The sequence below is a fragment of the Apiospora phragmitis genome, assembly GCF_038363925.1.
Source record: "Apiospora phragmitis strain CBS 135458 chromosome Unknown utg000011l:1.0-3236445.0:1.0-3240683.0, whole genome shotgun sequence".
Taxonomy (NCBI): Eukaryota; Fungi; Ascomycota; class Sordariomycetes; order Amphisphaeriales; family Apiosporaceae; genus Apiospora; species Apiospora phragmitis.
Genome location: NW_027117411.1, coordinates 1257737 through 1269951, shown reverse-complemented (window position 1 = coordinate 1269951; position 12215 = coordinate 1257737). Strand labels below are relative to the sequence as shown.

General features: G+C 52.7%; 3 protein-coding genes across 3 annotated transcripts; 1 reads left to right on the top strand and 2 right to left on the bottom strand.

Annotated features, from left to right (window-relative positions):
• Nucleotides 1-6339: 6339 nt before the first annotated feature.
• On the bottom strand, nucleotides 6340-7808 carry PG994_013183 (uncharacterized protein; the record flags this gene model as incomplete). Its single annotated transcript, XM_066864592.1, has 2 exons — nucleotides 6340-6414; nucleotides 6483-7808. 2 exons carry the CDS (start codon nucleotides 7806-7808, stop codon nucleotides 6340-6342), a joined length of 1401 nt encoding a protein of 466 aa, XP_066709553.1.
• A 543-nt stretch (nucleotides 7809-8351) lies between these two features.
• PG994_013182 (Folic acid synthesis protein) lies at nucleotides 8352-9970 on the bottom strand (the record flags this gene model as incomplete). The annotated part of the gene is made up of 2 exons (XM_066864591.1): nucleotides 8352-9528; nucleotides 9591-9970. The coding sequence occupies 2 exons, from the start codon at nucleotides 9968-9970 to the stop codon at nucleotides 8352-8354; spliced, it is 1557 nt and encodes a 518-aa protein (XP_066709552.1).
• Nucleotides 9971-10930: 960 nt separating this feature from the next.
• PG994_013181 (NPD-domain-containing protein) lies at nucleotides 10931-12183 on the top strand (the record flags this gene model as incomplete). Its single annotated transcript, XM_066864590.1, has 3 exons — nucleotides 10931-10943; nucleotides 11010-11271; nucleotides 11331-12183. 3 exons carry the CDS (start codon nucleotides 10931-10933, stop codon nucleotides 12181-12183), a joined length of 1128 nt encoding a protein of 375 aa, XP_066709551.1.
• Nucleotides 12184-12215: the final 32 nt, after the last annotated feature.

Sequence of the window (12215 nt, the reverse complement as noted above, 5' to 3'; positions counted from 1 at the left end):
ATCGAGACTGCGCAGAGCACGTAAACTTGCAACAGCTTAATCGCCACGACTGGACTCGCAACTGCGCAGTGCTGCTGCTACTCACATAAGCAAGCTGGATCGTTCACTCCGACGTCCCAGATCTTGTGTGATGTGACCGATCTCTGACGAACCTAGGTCTCCTTTCGAGTACACGCCATAGGCCAGAAACGGGTGCTTGGCCCTTTTTTCTTTTTAGTAAGTCGAGAGCAGATGTGTGTGGGTGTGTACGTGTGCAGATAAGGTGTCGAATCCCATTACATGGCACCACATAGCACCCCATCTCCATCCTACAGTATCGCGTGCAGAAAGCAAGTCAGAGATGCATGGGCACAAGCCACGGCAGGGGTCACACATGGTAACGGTCTAATATGAGCCAGGGTCCAACGTGTCGAAAGGCATCGTCGGCAAGGAGAAGCCTGTGGTGTGGAGAAACGATCGAGGTTACTTCGCCAGGGCCGGAGCCAATCTCGAAGGGGAATAGGAACAAGAACAGATGGAATGGAGAAGTGGAGAATGAAGTCAGAAGACAATACCACCTTCTCCTATTACCTCTAATCAAGATACATAGCGTAGCGGTGGCAACTGTCAAGTTTCAAGCACAGTGGTGTGGTTCGGGACAGTACAGTAAGAAATAGAAATGAGCTTTGGGGTGACGTACTCATTCTACAGTGAGCCCATAGTTACCCAAGGAAGCTAGAGACGTGTTGTAGAGAAATGTAGGTAGGTCGTGTAAGGTTAGAGAGCCCCTCACTTCTGCTCAAGGGGGCCAAGCCGAGAAACTCCGTCCGTCCCTCCATCCCAAGCTTCTAGCAGTAAAGGGGAAACTACTCAAATCAAATCAGATAAAGAGATAGGTAAAATCAATAACGAATAAAATGTAAGCGGGAAAAAGGGGTGTTCTAATAGCCACTGCGAGTCAACCTTGATCAACGTCGTTTCTTGCCAAAGTACTTACTTAGTACCTAAATCAGGTAGATGAGCCCATTCCTCTCAGTGAATTCCCCATCTAGCCTTATTAACCTCGTTGAATATTTTATTAGTGATACAAGGCAAAGTTGGATGCCCCTCACATCCTTGATTACATACTTCAGATACCTACTCACTTTTGTAGCCACACGCACCGTTTGGCCGTACTACTAGCCAATTGCAGCCAGGGACGCCCCAAGCACCCACCGGTGTGACTTGAAATCCTTCGCGCCTTACTCGAGCCGGAATGGGATGGCTTCGTCGGCTCAGACGTTGAGTCGTTGACATGGTGTCGCTTCCATCAACCTTAAACCAGGAACGCGAAGCTTTGAGGCGACGAGCTTCGGCTTCGACTAACGCCATCGGTGCACTGGTCCCGCCCAGAGCGCCTGGCAAAAGAGGGACGGAAATGGGACCGGACGTTAAAGACCGTGCCACTCGGAAACGGCCCTGGAGTTTATCGGATGCTCTTGCGAGTTCAGGCTCACTAGCGGCCCAACTTTGCCTGAGACCATCATCCATCCATCCATCTACCTGCTATGTGCTATGCTATGTGATGCTCGGGAGGGGAGGGGGTGGCTTCAACGAGCGACAGCCTTCGACCGAATACACGCATACCGTCCCGAAGCTTGCCCATCGAGGGAGGCTAGCTGTTATTCGTCCACGCTCCGTCGATGACTGGCTTGCAGCTCTGCATTCTAGAATGCTGTTGGGGGCACCCGTTCAGTGGGGGGAGGCTTAGAGACGTTAACATTTCAGCCCTGCTTGGTCTCAATATCCCCCCAGAGGTGCAGTGTACTGTAGATGGTCAGCAATCTGTGTCGTTCCGCCGGGTACCGATCCCAAGTATCAGAGTATCCCATCGACTTTCCTCGTTCTGTTGTCCAGAAATACTCACAGCGCAATTGGGCGCTGCTTCTCTCAACAGGGCGGTTGCCACAGCAGTTGACCAAGCGAAAACTGTCATTTGTGATAAATGACTCGATATGCAGCCAGCCAAGGGCTTTCTCGGGTTACGCAAAGCCTCCAGCACCTGCGCCAAATACTGCAGCTTCCCGAACAGCCCTGGCCAGACTACAGAGCCAGGCTTGCTGTTGTTCACACGGAACTCGGTGAGTCCAAAACACTGCTAATTACGAAACAGCAAGCGACCATCACTCTACATGAGACAGATGAGACTTGCTCCGGTATGTGGATGCGAACAGTCGGATATTTTGGAGCGCCCACTTTACACGGCGACGAGGCCAGCCCTCTACTTTTCCAAAGGCCCTACCATCTACCGGCGCTATACACATAGTATCGCGGAAGCAGCTGGCCCTGACCTCTGATCAACCCCCGAATGTGATAACCAAGCCAGGCGATGATTACGTGTCCACTCCAGCTGCAAGGTGACGGAGGCAATACTCGCTAGTAAACTGTAAATCTTGCCCGACTTGCTCTGGAGTGATGGGGTGATGGAGCCTGAAGAGAAGAAGCCAATGACTTGCTGACAGCATAGTGCAACATACCAGGCCATCGCCAGACAGAGGTTTGAGAGATGGCCGGTCTATTAATTCCGGCACGGCTCTACTGCAGTGATACTGAGGGTCATACCCGAAGTACAGCATTTCTGCAAGGAGAGGTGTTCTCATTGGCATCTGCTGGCCGCGGTCAAGGTGATTGAGGGCCCCTGCAATTTAACCTCCGTGGCCAATGGCAGCCGGCTATCGCGAATCATGCATGCAGCAAGTCCAAAGGAACAAACACCTGCCCTTCCCTCCGACGGCCAGCCAAGGAACCTCGTGGATTTCACTTATCGTTGCTCTCCCTCTACGTACCGGAAGTATGTTTCTCGCCAGTGCCCGGACTGACAGTTCGAGTTTGAGACCCGCATGCAAGCTGGTATGGGATTGCCAGAAGCCTTTGCACCACAATGCGAGACGAGAAGTGAAGTGTCCTGTATCCCATCTGCCGGCATGTGGTCTCTGGAAATCAGGCCATATTCCTCAACCTGAAGCGTTGATTTCCTAGTATTGTTTCTCAAGATCTCAACTCACAGGGGCTAACGCTCTTTCAGACCTCACTTTCCGCATCTGTTCGCTTCCCATTTCCGAATGTGGCAGGGTCTCATCCTCTACCAACCTCTCCAGCACAGATTATCCTGAAGAGATCCATCTCAGGCTGACGTCCGCTCGCTCTAAAACATGCTTTCTTCATCTAGACTTCTAGAGTAAAGGACGTTGCATGGACATGTGATCGAGCCCCAACCTGAAAGACCAGGGAGAGGTCGCTCAGTAACTCCTATATTTATCAGGCGGGCTTGATTTAGTTATCGAGGTCAGGTCTGGTTACAAGTTTAACCATTACGCCGAAGAAATAGCCCTAGATATATTGATATGGCGAGGAAACAATCAAATAGACCAGGTGTGGGTGCTGAAAACCATGGGCCACGATGCGAATGAGCATATGCGGCTGAGCATGGCTTACAAGGACATTTGGAGCTGGTTTACTGCGTGATGTCGATTGTATCTGCACTTCAAAGGGTCTCCCCTCAGGTAAAGAGGATGGCGTTGACCACCTGGCCGCGATCATCGCAGTGTCAATGCCCGCTACGTCCCGGTTTTCAGCTTCGAGAGCGGACGCGTCAGGTCTCCCATTTTCTTACGAAATTCTCCTCCGTCTGCAATTTCCTTGCGTGTAATCAACTGGGCACGCAAGTTTCCGTGTGAACTAGGCCCTTTTCATGCAAACGGGCTCACCACGCTCAAGGGTAAGAAATAGCTCGTGAACGACGCGTTCGCTTATGGCCAGTCGAGTCGATATCGCTTGAGGGGTCGGAGGTGATGATAAAAATGCATTCGCGAACATTTCCCCTATCTCTAGCCCCATCTCTGGTAAAATCTCGGGTAAAATCTCGGGATTCTCAGTAGAGCAGGGAAATGTTAGTCTCCTTTTTGTTCGGGATGACCCGACCTAGAATGCAAGGAGAGGCTGCGCCATGTGCTGTAGGTTTCTGTCAAGAACCTGGAAAGTTCCTTACAGATACGCTGGCAGCGCCATGTCTCATAGCACCTGGTTGTTCTGGTCGGTCATGGAGTCACCCCAAAACCTGGAGAGGAGAGATCTCAGCTCATCTATACGCTACAAGACAAGTCTACATCGCGTACCGGGCAATGCTTGGTTCAGGAGTCTCGGGGCAGGCCTCCCAGCAAGTGACATGCCAGCCAACAGCCAGCCAACAGGCTCGGAATTTTGAAGACCAACGGGATGACCCCGGAGTCCGGTCTGCAAGCAAGCAAGGCGGTCCTACGCCCTGGACGAGGCAATTTTGTCTAGCCTGACCGGTATCCCCGCCCAATGTTCAGTAATCATCCAGTTAGTCCTATCGATGACCGATGAAGGAGGGAGGGGGTACCTGCCGCCAAAGTAGAGGGACAGAAACTACCTAGCTGATGTATTTGTTTGGGATCCTTCTCTATCGTTGAGTACGTACCCTCCAGGAGACAGGATATGACATCTCGCATCCAAATCCGGCTCGAGCACACGCCATTCCACCCGAAGTGTTGAAGACCCCAGGTTACACCAATATGAACCTGCCGGTCGTTCGCTCTTGCTTGACACACAAGCACACACGCGCACACACACACACACACACACACATAACGGCGTGCATGGCAGACAGATCTTTGTTTCTGCCAAGAGAACACCACGATGTAGGACGTAGATCTGCCCAACGTCGACGAGTTGGCGGAGGCGTCATATAGGGATAAGTAATGGAATATAGATGTGTGTCCCGTCTACCCGGTAAATAGCTACCGCATAGCTCATGATGACAGCTGCTTCGGAGTCGCTAAACATAACCAAGCTTTTGCCGATAAGCCCAACTCTCCAACTCCCGTCCGTCCTAGGTGCATTACTTCGATGGGTATTCTGCCGAAGAAGCACCACCAGAAACGTCTAACGCTGCCATCACATCCCGAAACCTTGTCATAGGAGCCCCTTAGTCCCTTGACCATGTCGCCGACACCACCAATCCTCCTCTCCGGTAAGCGACGAACCAACCCCAGTCGCTACGACCGCAGCGGCCGGCTTCTTCCATCATGACGGTGAGGAATATTTTTCTCAAAAAGGGGCTCATGGGGCTAAATAGAAACGTAATACAGGGCACGAGGTACAAACGGAAGATAGATACTATTCTCTCTGTCCCACCAACATCGCAAACCTGGCCAGTCCACGACCCACCCGCCGCATTCCACGAAACGATCATCGAACTCAGGAACATGTACTAGTAGTGTCACGACCTCACTCGCTACTCCGGGGAAGAGGGGTGTAAAGCAACAACGGTGGTGAGGGCATATAGACGTCTTGATCATTTCCTCACCAACCGACAATGGCCCCTCTTTTCCTCCTCTCGTTGATCTACGGTGATACCGAAACCAACAACAACAACATCTACCCAGAGAGAGCAGCATGCCTCCCTTAGTTGCCCCAACCAACGAGCACCCCCAAGGGCGCGCGACCAAACGGGACTGTGCGTGCGCTACAAGGCGCGCGCTACTCTCTGCTACTACCGCTGTTTTATCGAGACTACGTGTACAAGAGAAGTAGAAGCAGAAGCGAACGGTGTGTGTGTAAGTGTGTGTGTCTCGGGAAGATGACGCGGTCCCGAAAGAGAGCTAGAGCATAGCAAACAAAAGACAAGGTCTTCTCGCTCAGTGGACGGGTAGACGCCGCAACAGAAAAGGCCTCACTCGCTCTCTTGTTCTCTAACAAATAATGAAGACTGGAAGAAGGAGTTTGCGAGAGGAGTCAAGCTAGAGAACGCAAAATGATTAGTCGACTCAGAGCATTCGTCTCTCTTAGCGGCCCAACACTATTCCTATTTCTTCTCTTGCGTTCTTCTTGCAGCAGAGAGTAGGCCTAGGGCTGTGGAATTCGGCAATGGCGTGGCCCCAACTTTTCCCTGAGATTGATTGAAGTGGACTGGACTGGGGAATTGGATCATCTGGGTTTGTTGATGAAAGACAGGGCTACAAGTGCCGTCTCAATTGAGTAGACCACAGTAGCATGTGTGGTCTGTCGTATGCTGATCTACATCCGTCAATGCTGGACTGCACCGCACATTGTATAGACAGTTGTATTCATGATTTGCCTTTGCGTCTGATGAAGTTACCTAGCGTGCATGTCGCGGTAGATATCTGAACAAGCATTATATTTATCTTTCTATCAAGTTTTAATCATCTTCCGAGAAGATATTATGCGCTTCTCTGCTTCTATCTGTATACCATAGTGGTTGACGAGGTGAATTCAAGTATGAACTTTTCTCAGTGTCTATGCGCAGACTTCCCAGTGGGGTCCCGATGTCTATTTGGTCTACAAAGACGCTCGACTTGCCATGAGGCCACCTACCACAGTAAATGACAGGACCGGTGATATGAGGTATGAGATCTGCGAACCAGCTCGTTAGAAACAGCGCTCCGTGCAAGAGGAAGAAACCTGTTTTATGCCCAACTTACTGTGAGTAGCTTCGCAATAGAATCCTCCTCGCCCTCCTCGGCGCCGCTCACTTGGACCATGGCAATCAACTTGGTCGCGGGTGGACCCACGGGCATGAGCATCATGGCGAAACGTAGCATGGGGTCGTCGCCCAGCAAACCCTTGGACGCGAGACCGTAGATGATCCCTATCGACACGCCAGTCCAAAGGATGAAGCGCACAAACAATATGAAGATGACCGTGGCTCTCGGGAACTTCGACTTGGCGGCACCCTGACCCTGACGATTGCTGCTACTGCCGCCCCCCGCTCCCTCAAGGGACGAGTATAGCGACACGCCCGCGATCACGACAGGCAAGGGAACGAATATGCCGCCGATCTTCTTCAGGGGCGAAGTCAGCCAAGCGGTAAAGATGCCGCCGTCGGTAGCGTCGTTGAAGAAGGCGCGGTGCAGGGCCGGCACCAGGCCGATGGTGGCGCCCAGGAGGGCGCCGACAAGCGGTGCATTGAAGAAGTCGGAGGCGAGGGTGAGCCACCATCGGGCACGTGGGCCGAGATTTTTCCACTGCTTATGCGTGACCAAAGTCACCCGCCTCCTCGGCGGCCTGCTTAGGACCGCGTTAGATCCCGAGGCCCTGGCCGCCTTCTTGGAAAGGAATATGGACGTGCTCGATGAGGGCGAGGAGGAGAATGGGTTCACGGAGCGAAGCGCTTCGGCTGGGTGCAGGAGCGCGCTTTCCTCATCTGGCAGCGTGTCCCCTTCGTTGCGATCATCGTCTCCCATATCCATATCCTTGTCCTCGTGTTCTTCCGGGGCGTGTTCTGTGTCAATTAGGCGCGGGCCCACCGCAAACGTCAAGCAGTTCGAGACCGTCGAAAATACAAGCAGGTAAGCCTCTGCGCGCTCGACGGCCTGGCTGACAGACTCATCGCCGCCGCCGGCCGAGGTCAGCATTCTCAGGACCCCGGAGTCGGCCAGCGCCCCGATCAGTAATAGCGGGTAGCTCGTCGAGTTGTTGAACATGACGGCGATGATGGTCCAGTCGGGCATGTCAAGCACGTGGTGCGCGAACAGGCCGATCAGGAAAGAGAGCAGGTGGCACGCCAGCGCCCAGAGCAGGACGATACCGTACCGGCCCACCGAGCCAGCCTCCAAGTCGGACCCGATCTTGGTGAGCAGCAGCGCCGGCAAGAAGATGCGCACGCATAACTTGGACAGCGGTTTCGAGTTATGGGCATCGATTATCTTCCATCGTGCTACGATGACACCAATTGCGATGATGAACAGTACCGATAGGCTGGCTTGAATGGCCCCGACGAAGGACTCGTGCAGTCCGTTTGAAGCCATTGCAGTCTCTGATTGAAAGGCTATGTTGCTGTTGAATCACGGATTGGCCTGAACCAGGCAGTTTAGGTGTTTTTGTTGGATTGGGGACTGTCTGCAGCAATATAAATGAAATCGAATCGGTGGATCGCCAATGACGTCTCCTGGGTTTTACGTCATCGCTCTCGCTGAGGCGCACGATAGTTACGATCTAGTCTGAGATCTAAGTAATCAAGCACCTTGAAGAAGTTTTCAATTGGCTTCAGGATGACAACATCCTTTATGTATCATTCCTTACGATATTTTGATTTATTTAGAAATTGCTGTATCGTCAAGATGGGTCAAGGTATTTCGGAGGATATACCAATGTTGAATGGGCAACTATTGTCCACGCCACAAGAAATGACCAACAAGTTTTTGCAAGCCCCAAGGTTGTTACTTTAATACCGGAGTCTGAAATCCAGTAGATCACCTGTTTTTTTGTTCCTTTCCAAATAGAGTATCATGTCAATAACTTAAGGCAGTAGACCTCAGTAGATCTCTTCCATGCCGAGGCATTGTAGATTATCAATACCTCCAGATGGCATCGGCCATTTTGACGACTTGTCCCATCTCGGTGACATCATGTACCCTCACGATATCAGCGCCGCCCTGGACGGCAGCTGCTACTGTCGTTGCCGTGCCGAATATGCGGTCCATTGGCTGCGGAACGCCAGTGATCTTTCCTATGAAGCTCTTCCGACTCGAGCCTAGTAACCACGGGAACCCTTCAAGTCCGGGCCAGCTCCGTAGCTCATCGAAATGCCGCAAGACGTGGAGATTCTGCTCGCCCACCTTGGCAAATCCGAGACCGGGGTCCAGGATGATGCGCCATCTCCGAATTCCTGCTGCCTCGGCCTCCGCGACCCGCTCCAAGAGCTCTCGGGCAATGGTTGGCACGATTCCATCCGGGTAGTCGTTGAGTTTACTCATGGTGCCGGGGTTCCCGCGCATATGCATCAGACAGACCGTCTTCCCCAGTTGCGCCATGGTAGAAAGCATGCGGGGGTCGAGCTGCCCGGCTGAGATGTCGTTAACGATGTCTGCGCCTGCCTTGACAGCTGCCTCGGCGACGCTCGAACGATAAGTATCAACACTAATTGCCACTTCATGAGTCTCCGGTATACTGCGAATAAGCTCGATGACGGGAAGGACGCGGCCAATCTCTTCTTCTGCGGTGATGTCAGGCGTGCCGGGTGAGCTTGATTGGCCACCGATATCAATCATTGTTGCTCCTCCACGAATGAAAGCAAGAACGGTGTCTCTCAGCGAGTCCGGTGTGTGAATGCCTCCATCAGAAAATGAGTCAGGGGTAATGTTCAAGATGGCCATCACCTGGGTCTTCCTCGTCGCCTTGAGCGCCTTCAATGGTTTCACCGAGGAGCAGATCGGGGTCATAGTAGAGAGCGGTTCTTTCGACGGCGGGAGGTCATTGAGGAAATCCTTAACCAGCCTCCAGGGCCTGTCTGGGTAGATGGCTTTCGTGGGGATAAGTTCGGCCAAGGGTCGTAGCACAAAATCACGCTCAGGGATGCCAATATGTGGAATCTTCAACGTCTCGTGGTCGATCTTCTCATTCTCATAAAGGAGAACGTCCAGGTCAATGTTCCGCGGGCCCTTATCGATGAGCTTTTTACGCCCCATCGATTTTTCGATATCTTGTAGTTGGTCCAGGGAGGGGAAGGGGCTCAAGATCAGTCTCGACCTATATGGATACTTATCTTTAGCCACGGCTGTCAAGCTTGCACAGAGAAGGTCGTTGAACACACCTCGCAGGCTCCATTGACGAATCTATCTTGGTCCAGAACGTACATAGGCTCCGTCTCCCACAGACTACTGGTTCTTTTCACCTTGATACCCCTGGCGTCTAGCTCCTTGCAGGCCTGCTCGATCATAGCGACGCGATCGCCCAGGTTACTACCTAGGGCTATGTAGGCATTGCGCTTTGGGGTGGACGCTAGAGCAGCAGCGGCAGCACTACAGGCGCAACTTCCAGATGAACATCCATGGTTTCTGTGTCCGCCCTGGTCCATTGCGGATTTAGTGAGTCGCACACCAGATGGGCGCGAAAACAAGCTAGGAGTTAGAAGGGGTCGAAAGCGGCGCGAACAGGCGCTCCATGCTCGAGGAAATGCAGGAATAGTCATCAGAGTGTGGACAATGAAACAAGCAGTGAGCCAACCCCTGAATATCTACTGATTCGGAAGCAATGGAGTGCTCTTCATGGGCGCTTGCTTATTGTAAGCACAATTGCATCTCAGGCGGAAAAAATCGAAGGTCTAGGCTAGGTAGGGTTCTCTTCGGCTTTGGCACGGATGATTCTGGCATCCATCCATTGAACGGTCCGAGTGTGGGGCGCCCATCGTTAGCTAGAAGTGAATAAAAAGCTCCGCCCATTGTGTTGGGTGCAGCTTACATGTATGTCTTCAATTGTGTGTCTCGGCTTTCTCGCATATTGATGGAAATCTGCCATAACGACGAGGTATTAATCATCTTTCAGCCACAGCTTCCATGTCTTGAAGCCACCGAAAGCTCGTATCCATGGCGTATTCCCATTGGAGATCAAGAGCATCATCTCCGAGGCGCGTAATCGCATCACTTTATCGAATGAGATGTTTCAAAATATGGACCGGTCTTAAGTTTACTCCCTTGAAGGTTTCCGCATTCGGGCCTGAGATGGGTTGAAGTGCACACTCCATCTTCTGGGCCTCGGCATTCTCGACGGCTGGGTGGGGGCTCTGACCTGCTATGCCGCCATCGCTAACCGCAACCACGTTAGCCTGTGACGCCACATGCATGATCCTCGGCCTACAGCCCAGCAGAAGCCTAGGCGACTAGGTCCCATCGACCTTCCCCAGATTCTACCTTCCAAAGCCGTCCGTCTCCGCTGCATCTTTGGTTCCGGAACCAAAGCCGCGAAGCCCCTTACTTATAGAGCCCGGCCCCCTATTCATTCCAGTGGCCTTTCGGAGAGCTTCGTTCCTCATTTTCCAACTTCAGCGCTTCGCTTCATCTTCGACCCGACCCATCTACGTACGACCTCTACACCTAAACCTCCTACCCTCCACAAAATACACACTCCCATAAGATCTTTCGCATAATTCAAGATGGCGTCTCCTCGTACGTCTCGGCTCCCCCTTTCTGTCGCGCAACCTTGACGACCGCTAACCGTTATTCACCATACAGAGAAGATCCGAACGACCGTGACCGATCTCTTCAAGATCAACCATCCGATCATGTTGGCTGGCATGAACGTCGCCGCTGGCCCCAAGCTCGCCGCCGCCGTCACCAACGCCGGTGGTCTCGGTGTCATTGGCGGCATGAGTTACAGCCCCGAAATGTTGAAGGAACAGATCGACGAGCTCAAGTCCTACCTGAACGACAAGAATGCGCCGTTCGGCATCGACCTGCTGCTACCCCAAGTCGGCGGTAATGCGAGAAAAACAAAGTGCGCCAATCTACAGCCTACCGAAGGAGACTAGAAATGCTAACGTTTCTATCTTCTAGCTACGATTACACAAAGGGCAAGCTCAACGAACTTGTCGACGTCATCATCGGCTCCGGCGCAAAGCTCTTCGTTTCCGCTGTTGGCGTGCCGCCCAAGAACGTTGTCGACCGTTTACACAAAGCTGGAATCTACTATATGAACATGGTTGGACACCCTAAGCATGTGCAGAAATGCCTTGACATCGGGTGCGACATCATCTGCGCCCAAGGCGGTGAGGGAGGCGGCCACACTGGCGATGTCCCCACCACTGTCCTGATCCCGGCCTGCGTAGAGATTTGCAAGAAGTCAAAGAGCCCATTGACGGGGAAGCCAGTCACTGTGGTTGCGGCAGGTGGTATTCATAACGGCAACATGCTTGCTGCTTCTCTCATGATGGGTGCCAGTGCTGTCTGGGTTGGCACACGGTTCATCCTTGCTGACGAGGCTGGTGCTCCCGAGTCCCACAAGGAGGCAGTCCGCACCGCCAGCTTTGATGATACGGTCCGAACCCTCATCTTCACTGGGCGTCCGCTGCGGGTCCGAACAAACCCGTACATCGAAAACTGGGAGAATGAGCGCAGAGATGAGATCAAGGAGCTGACAGCAAAGGGAATCTTGCCTTATGAGGCCGACCTTGAGAAGGTCATGAACGGCAGCGGCGAAAAGCCCCCAGGTGTCGAGGAAGCCGCAGCAGAGAGCAGCGACGACGACGATGCAGTTGATGACCTGATGGAGCAGTTCCGGCCATACCTGATGGGCAAGTGCTCGGCTCTCGTCAATGAGCAAAAGAGCGCCAAATCGATTGTGGACGAATTCATCACCGATGCTACAGCAGCAATGAGCAAGGGCACCCAGATGCTGGCCAAATTGTAGGGCCAGATGAACTTGAGTACTTTAGCGTAGCA